The sequence below is a fragment of the Ahaetulla prasina genome, chromosome 4 (assembly GCF_028640845.1).
Source record: "Ahaetulla prasina isolate Xishuangbanna chromosome 4, ASM2864084v1, whole genome shotgun sequence".
Taxonomy (NCBI): domain Eukaryota; kingdom Metazoa; phylum Chordata; class Lepidosauria; order Squamata; family Colubridae; genus Ahaetulla; species Ahaetulla prasina.
The window spans coordinates 127436469-127455309 of NC_080542.1; the positions used below are offsets into that span (position 1 = coordinate 127436469).

At 39.5% G+C, this 18841-nt stretch overlaps 1 protein-coding gene across 1 annotated transcript; it reads left to right on the plus strand.

The window, feature by feature from the left end:
• The first annotated feature begins 242 nt into the window (after nt 1-242).
• Nucleotides 243-17951, plus strand: MTPAP (mitochondrial poly(A) polymerase). The gene is made up of 9 exons (XM_058182824.1): nt 243-437; nt 3416-3588; nt 3912-4145; nt 8097-8321; nt 11482-11693; nt 15010-15236; nt 15447-15539; nt 15643-15716; nt 17192-17951. Exons 1-9 carry the CDS (start codon nt 266-268, stop codon nt 17489-17491), a joined length of 1710 nt encoding a protein of 569 aa, XP_058038807.1. The 5' UTR covers nt 243-265; the 3' UTR covers nt 17492-17951.
• Nucleotides 17952-18841: the final 890 nt, after the last annotated feature.

Consider the following 18841-nt stretch of genomic DNA (forward strand, 5'->3'; position numbering starts at 1 on the left):
CTTACGGAGCAGACAAAAACAATCTTGAATTTTCATTCAGCGCAGTAAAAGCAAACTTTATGCCCTTTGCCAGGTTAGTCTTTCTCCCTCCAATAATCCTTCGAATGAAGCCGAATAGATTCGAGACATCCTCGGCTATTCCTGGATTGGAAACACGTTTTGTTTTGCTTTTGTCATCCGAGGAATATTGACCCTCGCGGTACCCTGTCCCGTTCGGTTTCGGTCACGGCGCGCAGGCGCACCGCCCTCTTCCCTTTCGGCAGTCATGGCCGCCCCCACAGGGACCTTGCCTCTGTTGCTTCAATGGCGAGGATCGCTTTTATCCCGCCTGGTTGTGGCAAAGAGGCGAGTCGGTGCGATTCGGTTCAGCTCCGCGGAAGCCGCTGCAGTATCCCTGGGAGAGCAGCAGGCTGCTGGCGGCATGGCGCCGACGAAGGGTAAAACGGGGAGTCCTTTTATTTATTTATTTTTTCGGACGGCGGACGGTAGCCGGCTAAGGCAAGAGGCGAACGTTAGGTCCTGCATGGAGATCGGCTGGCGTAGATATTCGAAAGAGGGGAGGAATGCCGTTTACTCTTTTATGGTTCGTAGGTTTTTACCCACGAAGAGTAAGACTGGGCAAAGCTCTATCAGAGAGGATAGCATTGGAGAAAGCTGCTCGGGGAGACAGGAGGGCCACGAGGTGATGCCCTGACAGGGGTTTCCAACCTTGGCCGCTTTAAGACTTGTGGACTTCAAGTCCCAGAATTCCTCAGCCAGCAAAGCTGGCTGAGGAATTCTGGGAGTTGAAGTCCACAAGTCTTAAAGCGGCCAAGGTTGGAAACCCCTGCCCTAAGATGTATGGAGCATTTTGCTTTCTAGAGGTTCATGACAACCCAGTCAAGTATATCTTATATGAACAGACAAGGAATGGAAACATAAAAGAGTGAACGGATTGAAACCAAAAGCCTAGCGAAAGAGAATTGAAATACCAAACTGAAATATCAAACCAAATATCCCAAAGGTGCTTCCCCCACCCCACCCCACCAAAAGGCCACTGGGCTTTCTTTTCTTCTTTTCCTTCCACGGCTTCCAGGAAAGACAAAGAAACTCCAGTTGGTTTTTTTGGGGGGGGCAAGTACCTTTGGGACAACCGTGACTGAAAATCTCTACAGGCATCAAATCAAATAAAACGCTCTAAACAGAACAAATAAAACTTAAAACATTTTTTAACCCCCGCCCCCCCCGAAAGAGTGATTGTTTTCCCTAAATATAAGTGTTGATATTTTAGAATCACTTTAGCAGTGCACCGCAATCACATTTAGGAGTTGTTTCTTAGCTCACAATAGATAATGTGGTGGGTACTTTATTTTTTTAATTCTTTATTTGTATCCTGCTTTTATTGTTTTTACAAATAATTCAAGGCGGCAAACATATTCATAACATCGTCTTCTATCCTGTTTCCCCCAAAATAAGACATCCCCTGATATAAACCCAATTGGGCTTTTGAGTGCATGGCAATAAGGCCAAGCGCTTATTTCAGGGTTCAAAAAAAAATAAGACAGGCTCTTATTTTCATGGAAACACGGTTAATAGCAATAGCATTTAGATTTATATACCGCTTTACAGCCTTCTCTAAGTGGTTTACAGAGTCAGCATACTGCCCCCAACAATTTGGATTCTCATTTTACTGACCTCAGAAGGATGGAAGGCTGAGTCTATTTTGAGCCGGTGAAAATCTAACTGCCAAATTGCTGGTAGCTGGCAGTCAGCAGAAGTAGCCTGCAGTACTGCATTCTAACCACTGCGCCACCACGGCTCATATCAATATAATTAATAATGTAGTGTTGTAATGTAACCACTATTATGTAGTGGTTTATTCCAGTATGAAGAATGTATTCTTTTTACCTTCCTGGATTTTACTAAAAAAAGGTTCAGAAACACATCTGATACTTGCCACAGCAATAAACACAAAGCCTTTCTTGAGCTGAGTTGCCATAAAATTGGCCAAGCTTCATTATAATGTCTATATGCATAAAATGCAGGTAAGTCGAAGTTTTCAATTGCTTCATTTTCTTACTGCATGTTAGATATGTTTCCATTTGGAAGTTCAACTGTTGACAGGACAGCTGTTTTGATGTGAGCATTTAAATCTAAAATTTTCTTTATAACCTGTTCTTTAAGCATTACCTAGAGTATTGAATACAAATAGTTCTCAACTTTAAATCATTCGTTTACTGACTGTTTGAAGTTATAATGGCACTGAAAAATGTAACTTATGACCATTTTTCACACTTAAAACCATTGCAACATTCTTATGGTCATGCAACTAAAATTCAGACGGTTGAAGTGTCCTGGGGTCATGTGATCACTTTTTGTGACCATTCACAAGCAAAGTCAAGAGGGAAGACAGGTTCATGTATAACCATGTTACTGTCTTAATAACTATAGTGATTCAGTTAATAACTGTGGCAAGAAAGATCATAAAATTGGGATAAAACTCATTTTAAAACTTCTTGCTTAGCAACATAAAATTTGGGTCCAATTTGAGCTCAATTGAGGACTACCTGTAATAAAAAGTCTACAATTAGATTCGTATATTTCTAAAGCCAAGTGTTTTCACTGACCTTCTAATTCTGTTCTGCAAGAGAAGCCTCAGATAGTCAGTTCTTTTATCCAATAATGCAACATTCTTTCAGTCAGTTTAGGAAGGGACAGCCAGACTGTACATCGATTCAATTCTTTCAAATATCTGCCCTTTTTTGAGGCTAGTCACTCATATACTCACTTCATGTGTTTGGCTTGGTTGTTTTCTTACAGATGTTTCATTACCCAACTAGGTAACATTATCAGTGCTGAGCACTGGTGATACTACCTAGTTTGGATAATAAATATCTGCAGGAAAATAATCAAGCTCATAGAACATCATGGATTCCTCATTTCAATCCTGAGCTACAAATATTCTTCTTTATCAGCACTTCCCATGTTTTCTGCTAAAGCTACTCTGCAGATAAATGAGATACCAAACCCAGAAAAATTAGCTTCCAGATAAATTCAAACTATGGTACATCACAAATTTGGTTCCCAACTTCCCCCAGTTCACATGAACTCTGCCTCTTAACTCTTACAGGAATTTGCTACGAGGCAGTAAAATGCTATTTTATCTATTGTAAGTGATAAGAAACACAGCAAACGTGTACTTGATCAACCCAATCTATTTCTCTTAATAAATTTGCTGCGTTATCAGTGAAATAGTTCATAAAGAACAAGTTAGAGAAATATGCAAAAGGGACGCAGGAGAAGTATCATCTAGTGCTTTGCGTCCCAAACCTTTTCTTTCAGTATCTAAAACTTTTTACAGGTAATCCTTTAAAAAAAAACACTTCTAGTGTGTCATCTAAGTTTCTCACATTAGTCTCTTGTTCTCCAAATCTAGATAGCGAAAATGACTCCAGGAAAAAGACATTCAGTGAAATTCTTGCAGAAAGACAAGTAGAAGCACAGAGGACTGTGTTAATAAATTGTCCCCCCAATTTCAATGCCAAGGCTTTTCTCAAATACTTATCACATCATGGAAATATTAAGAATCATTTCTTCTATAAAAGTAAAGTAAGTATTTGAAAGGTTAGCAACTGAAATCTAAATATTTAAGGTATATATATTTTAGAGAGAAAAAGCCTCAGTGGATGAGTTTAAGAGAATCCGTATTTTTCTGCCTTGTTCTTATACTGTATGGCATAATAATTATTTTTTGACATTTTCTTTTTTTTTTGCCCTGAAGGATTTTAAAAGAAGTTAAGTATATCAATCTATCTGAGTTGCAGATCAATTTAACTATTAAATTCTAATCCTTTAAATAGTTTATCTGTGTTCTCAAACTTAAGCTCTTATTCCTAATATTTTTTCCTGTTTCTTGTCTCATGTTGCTTCAGGCTATGTATGCAGTGATAGAATTTTCTGAGAAAGAAAGCATAACTTCATTGCAGGATGTCATTACAATTCCAGAATTTAAGGATGAACACCCTATTCCATTTAAATCTAGAATCCTTACCTTGATGTTGAGGAAACAATCAGACCCCGTTTCTGAACAAATCCCAATTCTTTGTCATAGACAAACCTCTATTCCAGTTGAAATGCTGGTGAAGAAACTTTGTGATGCAGAAAGTGTAAGTTCATACGGTAATGGTTCATGCAGTAATTGTTTTGCAATTCTTTGACAGCAAACTAGCAGGCTTACTTTGCTTTGAATATATAACTGGAAAATGGGTTGTAACTAAAGTTGAGAGATCAGTATTGATGAAAGAACTAAAGTGCAGGTGTTTTTAACAGGTACTACAAATGATCAATACCTTGATTAAATTTCTGAATGAAAAAAAAAACTGGCTTTATGTAGAACTCTATTTTGGGGTTTGCCTTGCTTGCCAAGCAAAAGAACATGGACCTTATGTTTCTTTCTATTGTCTCCTCCCAATACATAAGAATTCCAGTCCCTGGTTTTTCTTGCCAGGAAGGGTGCAGGGATTGGACCAGATTCATATCCATTCTCACACAGCCTCTGCAGCCTTCAAAAATTATGTGAGAACAAGGTGTGCTTTCGAGAATAGAGGTTGTCAACTGTGCGTGATTGCTTGTGTATCATTCAAAATGTTGATAGCATATCACCTTTGACACATGTATCATAGGTTTGCCATCACTGCCTTAGACGAAAAAGGAAAGAACATTAAGATATTAAGTACATAAGTTGGCATGGTAAGGTGGTAGTTTATTTTTTGCTTCCATTTTTCTATCCAAAAAGAAAGTGACACAGGGACTGGCTTCCTACATTGTACTAATCATTGTATGTTAACGGTGAGTTATATAGCAATTTGTATCAAAGCAAAAAGAATGTTTCCCTTAAAATAAGATCCTGTCTTATGTTTTTTTGAACCCCAAAATAAGGGCTTGGCCCTTATTGGGGGTGGCAGGTGGGGAGGGGGAGAAGCCCTGCCATGCCCAGTGAGTGGGGGGGAGAAGAGACAGCAAAAATCTGTCTCGATTGAGGCTGCAAAAGAAGCAGGAGGCCCCACATGTGTCGCACCCACTTCAAGAATAGTCTTACCTCAATTGATTGCAAAGAGCTTGACCCCGACTGAGGTTCCCTGTGGTAGAGCCCACATCCCAGCGCCTGAGGGATGGGGAAAGCCCCTTTACGCAACCCAGCCCCTCATTCAGTTGGGCAGGAAGCCCCCTCCTACCATGTAACCGGCTGGTTGAGAATTGGGCAGTCCTGGGAACCTCTCCCTGGCTGGACACGGAACTCTGGCAGGAAGGCTTCTCCTTTGAGCTACTGAGCACCAGCCTGCACGCCTGCTTGGTGTTGCGGGTGCCAGGCTACAATCCTGGGTCTGGTGAGTGCTGCAGATCTCAGGCCATCTGTGCGCAGAGCTGGCATGAGAGTTGCAGTGGCCACCAGGGCCTGAAAAGCACCTTGCTCGGCATAGCTGTAACCTAGTTCCTGCAGCAACAAATAGGCGTACAGGCCAACGCTCAGCAGCTCAAACATTTGACAATGCAGGCCAGCACCTATCAGGCGCCCAAACACTTTTCACCCGCTTCGTTTCCCTCTGGGCAAAAAGTGTGCAGCAGTTCAAGAGATGAAATATCTCTGTGTGTGTGAGCGACAGAGGGAGAGAGAAAAAAAGAAATGCTGGAGGGGAACCAGGTAAGAGGACTAAGCCTCCTCTGCTCAGAAGCAACGTGCAGCCTCTCACGGTAATGAGAATTGCCTGCAGTTCTTACTGTGAGAGGCTGCATGTTGCAAAGGAGAACGAAGCAAGGGCGTGGGGGGCTGGCGGACAAAGCAAGGCAGGGGCTGCAGAGCTGCCCCAAGGCCCCACATCGGCTTACCTGAAAGCTCTTCAGCCAGGCTGCCCATGCCAAACCCTCCCCCTCCCCCCCCAAGGGCAGCCACATCCCTTCACTAACCTGCTTTCCTGCTCCGTTCTCTGCTGCACGTTCAGGACAAAAAGTGTAGTCTGTTGCACCGAGGGGGGGGGGAGACAAATACCGGTAGTTCAGACCTTCCAACTTCTCATGAAGAAAAAAAAAATCTCGCAAAGTTGGAAGATGTTTTTACCTTAGTCTCACAGACTATTTTCTTGCCCTGCCTGTGACAGTGAAAAACGGAGCTGGAAAGCAGATTAGTGAAGGGATGTGGCTGCCCTGGGAGGTTTGGGGGGTGGGGGGGGAGTGCAGAACCTCTATATGTGTGAGAGAAGGTGGGGAGATGGAGAGAACATTGTTGCCAGCCCTGGATAACTCTCCAAGATTGGATCGGATCTCTCTCTCACGCACATACGTACGCACACGCACACACACCATTCTTTGTTTGGGATCGCAGCACAGATGCCCCTTTCAGGATTGCAAGGCTGAAGGCCTTTTGGGGGATGTGTGTCTGTGTTGCGATCCCAAGTAAAGAACAATCGGCAGGAAAAGTGGGGAGGGGAGATTTTCCTGCAGCCTGTCCTTTTTTTGAGATCACAGCACAGACACTCATCTCCAAAATGCTCCATCCGAAGCCTTCAGCCTTGCAATCATAGCAGGGGTGTCTGTGCTGCGATCCCAAAGAAAGGACAGGCTGCAGGAAACCCCCTCCCATTTTTTTTCTCCCTGCCGATCGTTCTTTACTTGGGATCGCAGCACAGGATCGCAGCCAGGATTGCAAGGCTGAAGGCTTCGGATGGAGCATTTTGAGGATGTGTGTCTGTGCTGTGATCCCAAGTAAAGAAAGTTCGGCAGGAAAAGGGGAAGGAGGCTGGCAGCTGGGGAGGCTCTGGAGATCTGGGCCGAGTTGCACAGACCTTGCTGGCTCAGCTGATCAGCGGGCAGCAATTATGGGGCTGAACTTCCAGGAGGTGACTGGGGAAGGGAAGGGTTGCCCACGCCCACCCCTTCACTAGGGCTTATTTTCAGGGAAGACGTATATTTATGCCCACCCCAAAAATCAAGCTTGGCCTTATTTTCGGGACATGTCATATTTTCGGGGAAACACGGTATTACAAATTTATCCAGTTTCCTCACTGATCCAGATAGGTATATTCAAGAATATTTCCAGCTACACTTTTGAAGAAGAAATATAATTCTTGTTTGCATGCATTGGCTTTCTGTACCTATAAACCTTCCGACCACAAGGAGGAATAAATATTGGGATAGTTAGCAGAGAACCTTTTATCTCCTCTCCTTGTTTAAAAGATTCACTTTGTGTGTCTCAGTATAACATGTCTTGTACCAATTAGTCTGATGTTTTCAGGGCCTTCATCGCTCCTATCAGTCTCAGTCCTCTTTCTCTTCTGACTCTGACCTGTGCAGTTCAAGTGCCAACCTCACTTGCTTCTTCTTCTTCTTAACATATCCCAGGCTTATAACTATAGTTAGACTTAAGAAACTGTGGCTCCCAAGCCACCATGTTATTTCCTAAATAAAACACATTTTTCCTTCATACAAAAACCAGCCTCCAAAATACTTTCTAATAAAAGCTACACCCACAACTTCAGTGTTTATCTCTCTAGGGTATAAAACTATCTGCCGTCTAACAGCTCTAGGAACCAATTTGGGGAGCTTGTGCAACACAGCCAAATTAACTAGGATCATCTTGCATCTGTAGAGTTAGTATATTTCTGGTACATAATCATGTGGTGCCCTTTTCTCAGAAATTTAGTCATTTTATCTTTAAAAATACATAATGTTCTTAGCAAGCAGCAAGAACAATAAAATTGTAATGAAAGAACAATGCCAGCAGGATGCCAAAGCATTCTGAAGAAAAGAAAACTGCAACTAGAGATTATTTGCTGCATCTTTTAAATTGTTTCTCCTTTTATAGAATCAACAGCCAGTTCTTTCAATACAGACTTAAAGGATTATTTTCTTGGAGACTTGTCTATATAGAGGTTGTATCATCTGTTAATGTTTTAGCTATTCTTCTAAAATTCTTGTAAGGGTATATTCTGTAAAGGTTAACCGTGATGCCGTTTCTTACAAGAATACAATTGTAAAAGGTAAGGCTGCATCTTACAAATACCTTGAGCGCCAGATACTTAAAATCTGAGATACTTCCTTTTTTTATTATTGTTGTTATTCAGGTGAGTGAACAGTTGTACCTGCTCACAAATGAATGCCAGTTGACCGAAGAAAATACCAAGCTCCGGTTTTTAGCCTGTTCCTTAATTCAAGACATTGCAAGTGCTTATGTTCCAGACTGTATCGTGAAGCCTTTTGGTTCTACTGTGAATACCTTTGGCAAACTTGGATGCGACCTAGATATGTTCCTAGAGCTGAATAAAGTTGGGAAAAATTCTGCCAAAAGGGTAAAATATTTCTCAAATGCTATTGTAAAATGACTTAATTGTGTTGTGCTGGGATGGAAATGAGGCCATGAGGATAGCATTGGCCTCTGCAGTTGGTCTGATTTCTTGATTGATTCCCAGATTCATCTCCCATTATTCTTGGCTTTTTAAAAAGATGTTTAACCTCCTGAATAGGCTAAATGTTACTCTTAATACATTTGAAATAGTTATGCTCCTATATTTTAAAAGAGGCAGCTACTGCAGGAAAAATCAATATTATTGTAAACTGTTAGACTTTAGAACAGTGTTTTGCAAACTTGGCAACTTAAAGATGGGTGGACGAATTCCCTACATGCTTCTTGCTACGTAGTTTCACTAAGGAAATCATTTTGGTGATCAACTACTTCCTCCGGGGTCTCTCATTTCTGGCAAAAAAAAAAAAAAGAAGAAACTCTGACTTTTTCCTATCATTTTTCATAGAATTTTTTTTTTCACTGACTCCTCATTGGAAAAGAATCATTTAAATATATCTATCATACTTTTTAAATGGTTTTAAATACTTTATGTGAACATTTTTATTTATTTATATTTTTAATCATCATATTTATAGTTTGTTTGTTTCAGTACTTTGAGAGCTTTTAAGCCCTAAGGCTCAAGCATGAGCTGAACGGTAAGAAACTAGGCCTGGGGAAACTGGGAGTTTTCCCCTTGTTTTCCCACGTACAGCTTTGAAACTTTACCGCATTAGTCAACAAAGACATATTTCACAACAGGAGGAAGCTGTGTTTTCCTTTGCGTGATGCGCTTTTACTACTGCTTTTGTTCCTTTGCTGTAAGAAAATGTAAACTCAAAGCATAAGATTGTGCTTTGCTGTTCATGGTCTTTTGAAATGTGTGCAAGAAACGAATGAGGCATTGCAACTGCTTGGATCCTTTCTGGGCTTATTCACATCCATACTGATTGATTGAGCCTTCAGGTCAGCATTGACTGCCTGGATTAGTTCTTTTCTTGGCAAGGTTTTTCGGAAGTGGTTTGACCTTGCCTGCTTCTTAGAATTGAGAGAGAATTATTGCCCAAGGTCACCTACACATAGCTTTGTGCCTATGGTAGGACAACAAGTTGTCTTCCACTTACAACCATTGGTTTAGTGACCGTTCAGAGTTACAACCGTGCTGAAAAAAAGCAACTTACAACCAGTCCATGCCCTTAAAACAGTTGCCAAAACTCTATGGTCACGTGATCAAAGTTTGGGTACTTGGGAATTGGTATGTAATTATGGTTGCATCATTTGGGGTATGTGATTGTCAGTTGTGACTTTCCTAACTGACTTCCAACAGTCGAAGTACTAAGGGGAGCCAGATTCATTTAACAACCGTGTTGGTTTTACTTAATGATCAAGGTGAAAAAAGTAAAATTGGGCACAACTCAACAACTGCCTTGCTTAGCAACAAACATTCCTGTTCCATTGTGGTCGTAAATCAAGGATTAGCTCTAGAACTCACAGTCTTCTAGTTTCTAGCCTGGCGCCTTAACCACTATACCAAACTGGCCTTCATGGGCATTGCCTTTTACTTGCATGTAGTTGAAAAAAAATAAAAATTCTGGCACCAGGCAGCTGCACTGATAAATCTTGAATTTGCAGGTAAAGGTTGGGAGATTATAGAAATCCTATCTTGAGATTCACTCTGTTGTTACCCTGTGCCACAACCACCACCATCCTCTCAAAAACTCTTCAGTTGTCAACTGGTTAAATAAAATGTGTTTGTGTTGCTCTTTCTGCTATAATTAGCGATGAAAAGCACATGAATTTAAATCTTAGCTGTTAGTATTTTTTTCCTATTGTGCCACTTAAATGCATGATATTTGATTAAAAAAACCAGATTTGATAGGTCTCTGGCTCTATGTGCTTAATATATCTCTGAGGTTAATGCACAGATTCTCCTAAATTTAGTTATTGGTATTTAAATGAAAAAAAAAGGCTTACTGTAGGGATTTTTAAAATGGCAAGAAATAATTTGTTTGTCCCTTTGTAAATAGGTTGCAAAATCACAACTACTACTATTATCTAGTTACATGTTAGAAATGTGGCTACAAATGGAAACGTTTACATGCAAATCAGCTATAGTGTAATTTTATCAGTGTCAAAGAAGGCTGCAAAATCTGTGATTCTCCAGATAAAGAACTGCACCTCCCATCATCTCTTGCCATTATTCCTGCTGGCTAGGGCTGCTTTGACTTACGGTTTAACACAGTGCTTTTTCGAACTTAGTAGCTTCAAGATATATGGGCTTCAATATCTGCTTGCTAGGGAATTCTGAGAATTAAAGTCCACACATCTTAAAGTTGCCAAGTTTGAACAACTCTGGTTTAGCAGTATCAGAAATTTCCCAGCTCTGATATAATGGTTGTCATTGCATCTGTGGATTCTTCTCCAACTATGAGTACATGGTATTACAAAAAGGCAGAGTCTGATTGAATGTTAGAAACTATTTTCTGAAATGTACAAGCAAGTCATCAAGGTAATCATTGCTCAAAGAAGTGGTGAATTTATTTTATGTGCTGTACCAAAGCAGACAATACAATTATTTGCCAAGGGATTGTTTGCTTTGGATTTCTTCTGAGCAGGGAGTTAGACTCAGTCAGTAGCCTAAATGAAGCCTTCTTAGTTTCCAGAATCTGAGATGTTAGCTTCTCAAGTAGCTTTTATGTAGCAGTAAGTGTGACCCATGCAGGAGAATGATGGGACCTCAGCCCTGATTGAAGGATTGAGGAGTCCAGCACATCTGGAGGGCACTAAATTGAAAAGAGAACTGATGTAAATCAATATTCTCTATCTGAGCCAGAAGTTTTGTTTTGTGTGAAAAGTTTAATATAAATTTACATTATGGGAGGTATAAGGTGAATTTTAAGAATTTAAGAAGTTCAAAGATGTGCACACAATACTATAAAAGCAAATCAAGAAGGCTTTAGTTGCCATGTAACTTTAATTCTCATGCCAATAAAAATGGCCATTATTATCTGGAAACATCTGTTTTTACTATGGTTAACTGTACTCTGCCTTCTGCCTAATGTGGGAAAGTCTGACATTAATTTTCCAATGCTTCCTCTCCTTGTTTCAGCTTTGGGAATGGGACATCTAATTTGCGAATTAATTCTTTGTGTGGTTTTCTTTTGTGTTAGAAAACAAGCCCCTTTAACATAATTTACCAAATGAAGAAAGCTCCTTCCGAACGAATAGCAGCACAAAGGATCCTTAACGTGCTTGGTGAATTTCTTGATAACTCTGGACCAGGATGCGAGGGTGTACAGAAGATACTTAACGCTCGTTGTCCATTGGTGAGATTTTCCCATCAGCCTTCTGGGCTTCAGTGTGATTTGACACTAAACAACCGGTAAGCATTACAAGGTTTTAAAATTTACACTTTCCCTTTTGCTGTTGTTACTGCTTCGTTTTATAGTCTCTTTCCTCCAGGAGGAGTATATTGTACTGGCATTTTTTGCTCGCAATAGCGGTTGGTCATTATCAATTGGGTGGATTAAGAAAAGGTGCCACACCCACCCTGTGAGCTTCGATAGCTCAGGGTTCTGCAAACTTGGCTCTTTTAAGACTTGTGGTCTTTGCTGGCTGAAGAACTCTGGGAGTTAAAGTCCACAAGTCTTAAAAGAGCCAAGTTTGTAGAGCCCTGCTATAGCTAATGGTGGACATGAACCTGACTTTCCCATTTCCTAATACATCCCCCTAACCACATCTTTATAAGGGTACTTGTCAGGCAAACAAGCCAAAGCCAAACAAGCCAAAATGGCTACCAGAATTATATGATCAAAACTTCACTCTTTGTGTAGCTTACATAAAGGGGGCAGAACTTCTGCCACATGATTGCGGGCACCATCTTGACTTTTCTGACATTTCCATTCTTTCAGAGATACCCTCCCTAGCAAGTACAATTGATCTGGAGGGCTTTGTGGCAAATGAACAGTAAACCTAATGGCTGACAAACCTAATGGCTGACTTGAACCCAGATCTCACCATCTGAGCATTGTATGCCTCAAATGGTCCTTGTTCTAGAAATAGCCAGAACAGATATAACATTCAGGATTTATTTATTTTTTTGTTTATTTTTTAAATGGTTAAAATAAACCATGGATTTTTGTCCAAACTTGGATTATTCAGAAAGAATCATTTTCTTACAATGGCCACTAGGAGGAAGCAGATCTCTTTGGAATCATCGATTCATTTTTCCTTTGAATCTTTTTTCACTTGGTTAATGACTCAATCATGAATTGCCAAGGGAGAGAAAGAGAAGTAGCTTCATTCTATTGAATAGATCAGTGTCATGTCTTAGCTAAGGATTTATGGGCCTTGTTATATCATTTCTCTTTTTGTGTATGGCGATGCTCCTTTGTTCCTAGTTAAATCAAGTCCTTTCCATTCCCACTCAAGAATTCTGTTCCTTTTTTTTTTTTTAACTTCTGTTCTGAAACTAACTGATGAAACAGGGAAGGAAAGTAATATCATTTGCCACTTACAATGTCCTATTGCAACCTCTTTGTGAAAGGTACTTCCGTATTGTATATAAATTGTGTTCAAAAACAGCCTTATAGGAACAGCCACTTCCTATAGCTGATATGGGGCCCATCAGCTTTCCCACATAATACCGTTATGTTGTGGTGCGATTTTTCAGCCCAAAGCTAGTAAGGACTCTGGTTTAATAATAATAATAATAATAATAATAATAATAATAATAATAATAATAATAATAATAATAATAATAATAATAATAATAATATTGGCTTATTGAGGACACTTAGTAATTCTGGTTAACAGACTGTTTAAGATATCACTGTTGCCAGTTGAATTGGCTCACTAGGCTCATGTGTAGAATTCCCAAGCTGTCTTAAACTCATTATTGTTACTGCTGTCCAGAAAAAGCAATCTTGTTTTTAAAGTATAGTGGTAATGTTACAGTAACACAGTACAGTTTTGTTTTTGTAAAAAAACAAAAAAACATGCCAGCCACCAAATAGAAAATGTAATCCTATGGCAACACAATGTTCATAAATAAGCATTTGTTAAAATTGCTATATAGAATCAATTATTTTTCAAACAAGGCAACTTTTTAAGATGCGTGGGCTTCATCTCTCAAAATTTCCCAGCCAGCAAATTTGGGTGTTAAAAGTCCACACACCTTAAAAAGTTGCCAAGTTTGAGAAACATTGGTCTAAATAATTGATTAATAATAATTGATTAATAATAATAAATAATAAATAGAATGTTGCAAATGTTCTTTTCAAATCAAATATACACTATCATATACACTATCTTTCGGGAGATGGGCGGTATACAAATATAAATAAATAAATATACAAATAAATAAATATACACTTAAATTGGTAACTTTTGCAACATATTCTTACTCTTTGTATAGTGTGTTTTCAATGAATTTAATGTGCTTTCATGTTTTCTTTTTAGAAATTGCTTTTGTTATTGGAGTTCCATTTTCGTATATGCTTATTTATTTATTATTTAGATTTTTATACCGCCCTTCTCCCGAAGGACTCAGGGAGCAGATTACAGCCAGATTAAAACAATTCAATATACAAAATTAAAACAACAGTTAAAATACATATTCTATAAGTGGCCGAGAATTAAAACCGTCGAATTGACCCATACTAAAATACCCCCATTAAAATTATTAAAAATTCAAAAATTTAAAAATTTAAAAATCAAGCCAGTCCCGCTTGGATAAACAGATACGTTTTCAGTTCACGGCAAAAGGTCCGAAGGTCAGGTAATTGGCGCAAACCGGGGGGAAGTTCGTTCCAGAGGGTAGGTGCTCCAACAGAGAAGGCCCTTCCCCTGGGGGCCGCCAGCCAACATTGCTTGGCGGACGGCACCCTGAGAAGACCCTCTCTGTGTGAGCGTACGGGTCAGTGGGAGGCATAAGGTAACAGCAGGCGGTCCCGTAAGTACCCGGGCCCTAAGCCATGGAGCGTTTTAAAGGTGGTAACCAACACCTTGAAACGCAACAGCTTGCATTAGCTGTTATGTGAAAGCTAAAATATTAATGTAGAAGTGAATCTATAGTACTAGTTCAGGGTTGATGCTCTCTCAGCTTGATTGCTTTCTTGAATATGTTTCATTACCTAACTAGATATACTGATATTGCTACCTAAGCAGGTAATAAAACATTTGCAAGCAAACAACCAAGCTTAGAGAGAACTAAGGACTCACAGTTAAAACATTGTTAGCTTTTAGTTAGTTATTTAGTTAGTTTACTTTATTGTCATTGCACATGATACAACGAAATTAAATGCCGTCTTCAGCGTACATTATAACTATAAAAATAAAAACACAAATATACATCCTTTACATTCTACCCTGTTTTCCCCAAAATAAGACATCCCCTGATAATAAGCCCAATCAGGTTTTTGAGCGCATGGCAATAAGGCCAAGTGCTTATTTCAAGGTTCAAAAAAATATAAGACAGGGTCTTATTTTTGGGGAAACATGGTATATAATTGAAATTGAAAACCCGATATTGCAGTATACCATAAAAATCAATATGGTTATTGCCCTGGGATAGAAGCTGTTTTTCAGCCTATTTGTCTTTGTTTTTATTGACCTGTACTGTCTGCCAGATGGTAGTAAAGTTACTACAGTATATTATCACTGCTACTGTAATTTTTGATATTTTTATGTTCCAACAGAATTGCCTTGAAAAGTTCAGAACTCCTTTATGTCTATGGCAGCCTTGACCCACGTGTGAGAGCTCTTGCATTCAGCATACGATACTGGGCATGGAATCACGGACTTACAAGTAGCATCCCTGGTGCTTGGATTACCAATTTCTCTCTAACCATGATGGTCTTGTTTTTCCTACAACAAAGGCAGCCACCCATTGTTCCCACCTTGGATCAACTGAAAAAACTGGCCGGTAAAAGAATGATTAATTTACTTTTTGCTGGAGAACCACTGTTCATGAAATGTTCCTTTCCTTAGCTCAGTGTTTTTCAACCTCAACAACTTTAAGACAAATGAACTTCAACTCCCAGAGTTCTGTAATTTTGTATAACCCTTCACAGAAATGCTAACTTGTTTGTTGATGCTGAATTAATGAAGCTCGTAAAATTACTTCTTTTTTCAGATGTAGAAGACAAAGAAGTAATTGAAGGATTTGACTGTACCTTCGTTAGTAATTTGAACAAAATTGCTCCAACAAGCAACACAGAAACATTAGGTAAGGAGAGAGACATTTTCAATTAATTGGTGAGAACCAATTAATTGAGAAAATTGGTTTCGTTTTTCCTTTCTACTGACTTCAGGTCTATTTCATGTTTCAGATGTACTTCTTGGAGACTTCTTTGAATTCTATGGAAATTTTGCCTTCAATAAAAATTCACTAAACATCCGAAAGGTAACCTGCATTAAGTAATTTCACAGAGAAGTTTTTGGCGTCTTTTGAAAAACAACATCTTGTCATTAAAAGCATGGGCAAACTGAGCAAAGCACTAGTTAGCCTTAGGCTGGTAATTGAGATTTTCTAACTGATTATTCTAACCAACCCTTCTGATCACAGCTCTTTTGGGGCAGGAGATGCTCTTCTCCTCAACAGCCCTTTACAAAGTCAAGTGCACCACATCAAAAATTGATATAAACTTTCTGCTGTCTAGAAAGACTAAACCTCTTGTTGCAGTGCAGTATGATAGCTAATTACACCACTTGAAAATGGGCTGCTGGGGGAAATGGACATCAAACCCTTTGACAAGTGGAAATTTTTTTCCATTAGAGCAATCATCCACTAAAGGGTGGATTATCAGGTTTGCCTGATTAGTGGATACTAATGTTTTAGATCAACAGTCTGATATAAATGAATGCCGTATGGGGAAGAGGCCTGAGTAAAAGAGGCCTGAGGCCTGAGTAAAACAAAGTACAGTCTTTATTTATTTATTTGTTCATTGTTTCATTAGATTTGTATCCTGCCTTTTGTAGACATGAAAAGTTCTATGAGTTTGGCCAGGCTAAGAGAGAGTGAGAGTGTCCCAGAGCCATTCAACTGGTGTTCATGCCTAAGGGAGGACAGAATTCATCATCTTTCAGTTTCTAACACAATAACTTATCTCCTATAACAAACTGTTGCCCTTGAACCTTTTTTACAGGACTCCAGTGGCATAAGATTGCATATACTGTAGTTTAGCAGTAAGCCACCGGGGGTGCACTTACTGAAGGAAGGAAATGAATTCAGTCCCAAAAGATATCACTACAAGTAGTCCTGGACTTACAACTGTTCGTTTAGCGACATTTTAAAGTTACAGTGGCACTGGGGGAAAAAATTACTTATGACTTCTCCTCGCTTAGGGTTGTTGCAAAGTCTCAGTGGACATGTGATCAAAATTCAGGTGCTAGGCAAGCAGCATTTATGCAAGCAAGCATCCCAAGTTCACTTGATCGCCCTTTGTGATTTTCTTAAGTGGCTTCCAACAAGGAAAAACAATGAGGGAAGCTGTATTCATTTAATGATCATGTGATTTACCTACTAACTGCTGTCATTTGCTTAACAACCAAACCAAAAAAGATCATAAAACCCAGCACAATGACAATCTTCTTGCTTATCCATGGAAATAGTGGTTATAAGTTGAAGACTATCTGTACTATTTGCTTCGTTAGTGTCCTTGCCAAAACAGGGTGTCTCCTCTCTCTGTAGCAACTCAGTTCATTCTTTTCATTCGTTATCTTTCTATCTTCCGAACAACATAAATTTGCCTCTATGGTTGGTGGAATATCTGTTTTGTATGTTGTGCAATCTCTCACATAACGGTTGAAAGATTGTTCAGAGAGGAAGTTGAAGTTCAGGTACTTAAGGATTTCATTTCTCCTTTTCAAACTCTGCAGGGGAAAGAGCAGAACAAGCCAGAGGCCTCTGCCATCCATATCCAGAATCCCTTTGAGGAGAATCTTAACATTAGCAAGAATGTAAACGCAGCTCAGCTTCAACGATTTGTTAGCCTGGCCAGAGACGGCGCCTGGATTTTACAGCAGGTGGAGAAACGTCCTTTAGATAACTCCAAGCCTTGGGGCTTGGCTGCCCTTCTGCAACCATCTGAACCAGGACGTGTCGGCAAAGGCTTCAAACGACTGAATGTGTTAAACAGCGACAGAGTGAAAGACTTGCTAAACTCCTTAAAGATGTAGGCCAATGCCCAGATAAGGTTCAGAAGTGTGGCAGCTGCTACAGGACTCTGCAGATTTACTCTTGAGAAGCCAGGCTTCTTCCTGGTTTAAAATGGAAGGGTCATCTGCAACTGGACTGGCCAGGATATCTTTCTTGCTGGATCCTTTAGTAAATTCTCCATTCACCTTCTACTGATCATGTTTGATAACAGGCCAAGAAAGAAGAATGCACTATTGGACATGGGAGTGGGGGGTGGAGAAGGTTCTAGGGGACTCTGAATTGTATAACATATATATATATGTGTGTGTGTGTGTGTGTTATACAATTCAGAGTATGTATATATTTTTAAAAGCGTCCCCATGGAAAATCAGATTCGCCAACGTACTGACACGCTTGCAGCCATTTTTATTGAAGTACTTACATTGATTTCTGCAGTTTTTCATACCCATAATGAGAAATAAAATAAGCAAAACAAAGTGATTGAGCTCTTATTGTGAGGCTTCTTAATAACTAAAAAACTGTCTGAGGAGTGATAATTATCTAGTTACACAATAAGGACTAATTACAAATGGCATTTCCATGCTGCAGAGAAAAATTGCTTTTTTTTAAAAAAAAGAGTACACTTATCTTTTGGATCATACTGTACCTTTGTTTTCAAAATCAACTTCAATTATATTTCCAGGTAAGAGAAGTTGAAATAAGGAGCAGCCTCGCTTCTTGATGCTTCCTGGAATTTTATTAAGTCTCCTTCAGGATCTTCCATGCAGGTTATGACCAGCCTTCTTGTACTTCTGAAACATTTTAAAGTCAGAGTCGTTTGAGGATTCTATACTTGTGTAGGAATTTAAAGCCTAATATGGGTCTTCAGCTCTTGTCAAGGGAAAAATCCCCCCTCAGGGGAGGTGGGGGAGAAAGGCACACCACACATATACCCCCACTATTGCACTTAAGAGGCAAAAAGGATTCGTTTTTGTATATTTTTGTATTTTGGGTTTCATCTTTTGGTATGTGGTTGCTGCACTTAACAGAAAGCAATTGTTGCCATTGGATTTCTGAATGCCCTGGCCCATTGCTCCCGTCCCTTCCCTTGCCTCGCCTTGCCCCTTCCCTTCCCTTCCCTTCCCTTCCCTTCCCTTCCCTTCCCTTCTCTTCTGATGATCAGTAAGTTTGCCAGCATCTTGGCATACTGTAAAGGGGTGAGCAAGTAAATATTTTTGTTTACCTGAAATAGATAGGAGTTGGCCTTCCAAATTTTGATAGGCTGTTGTTTAATACACTATGGAAAATCCTTAGTATGAAACAATACATGTATATATGTTTTTGTATTATTTTAAATGTTTTTAAGATTTATCAACTGTAAACATTTTAAA

Coding starts and splice junctions, on each gene's coding strand:
- MTPAP (XM_058182824.1), top strand. CDS start 266: ATGGCCGCCCCCACAGGGACCTTGCCTCTGTTGCTTCAATGGCGAGGA. Junction 8,322..11,481: donor GGAAAAATTCTGCCAAAAGG/GTAAAATATTTC, acceptor CTTTTGTGTTAG/AAAACAAGCCCCTTTAACAT. Junction 11,694..15,009: donor GATTTGACACTAAACAACCG/GTAAGCATTACA, acceptor ATGTTCCAACAG/AATTGCCTTGAAAAGTTCAG.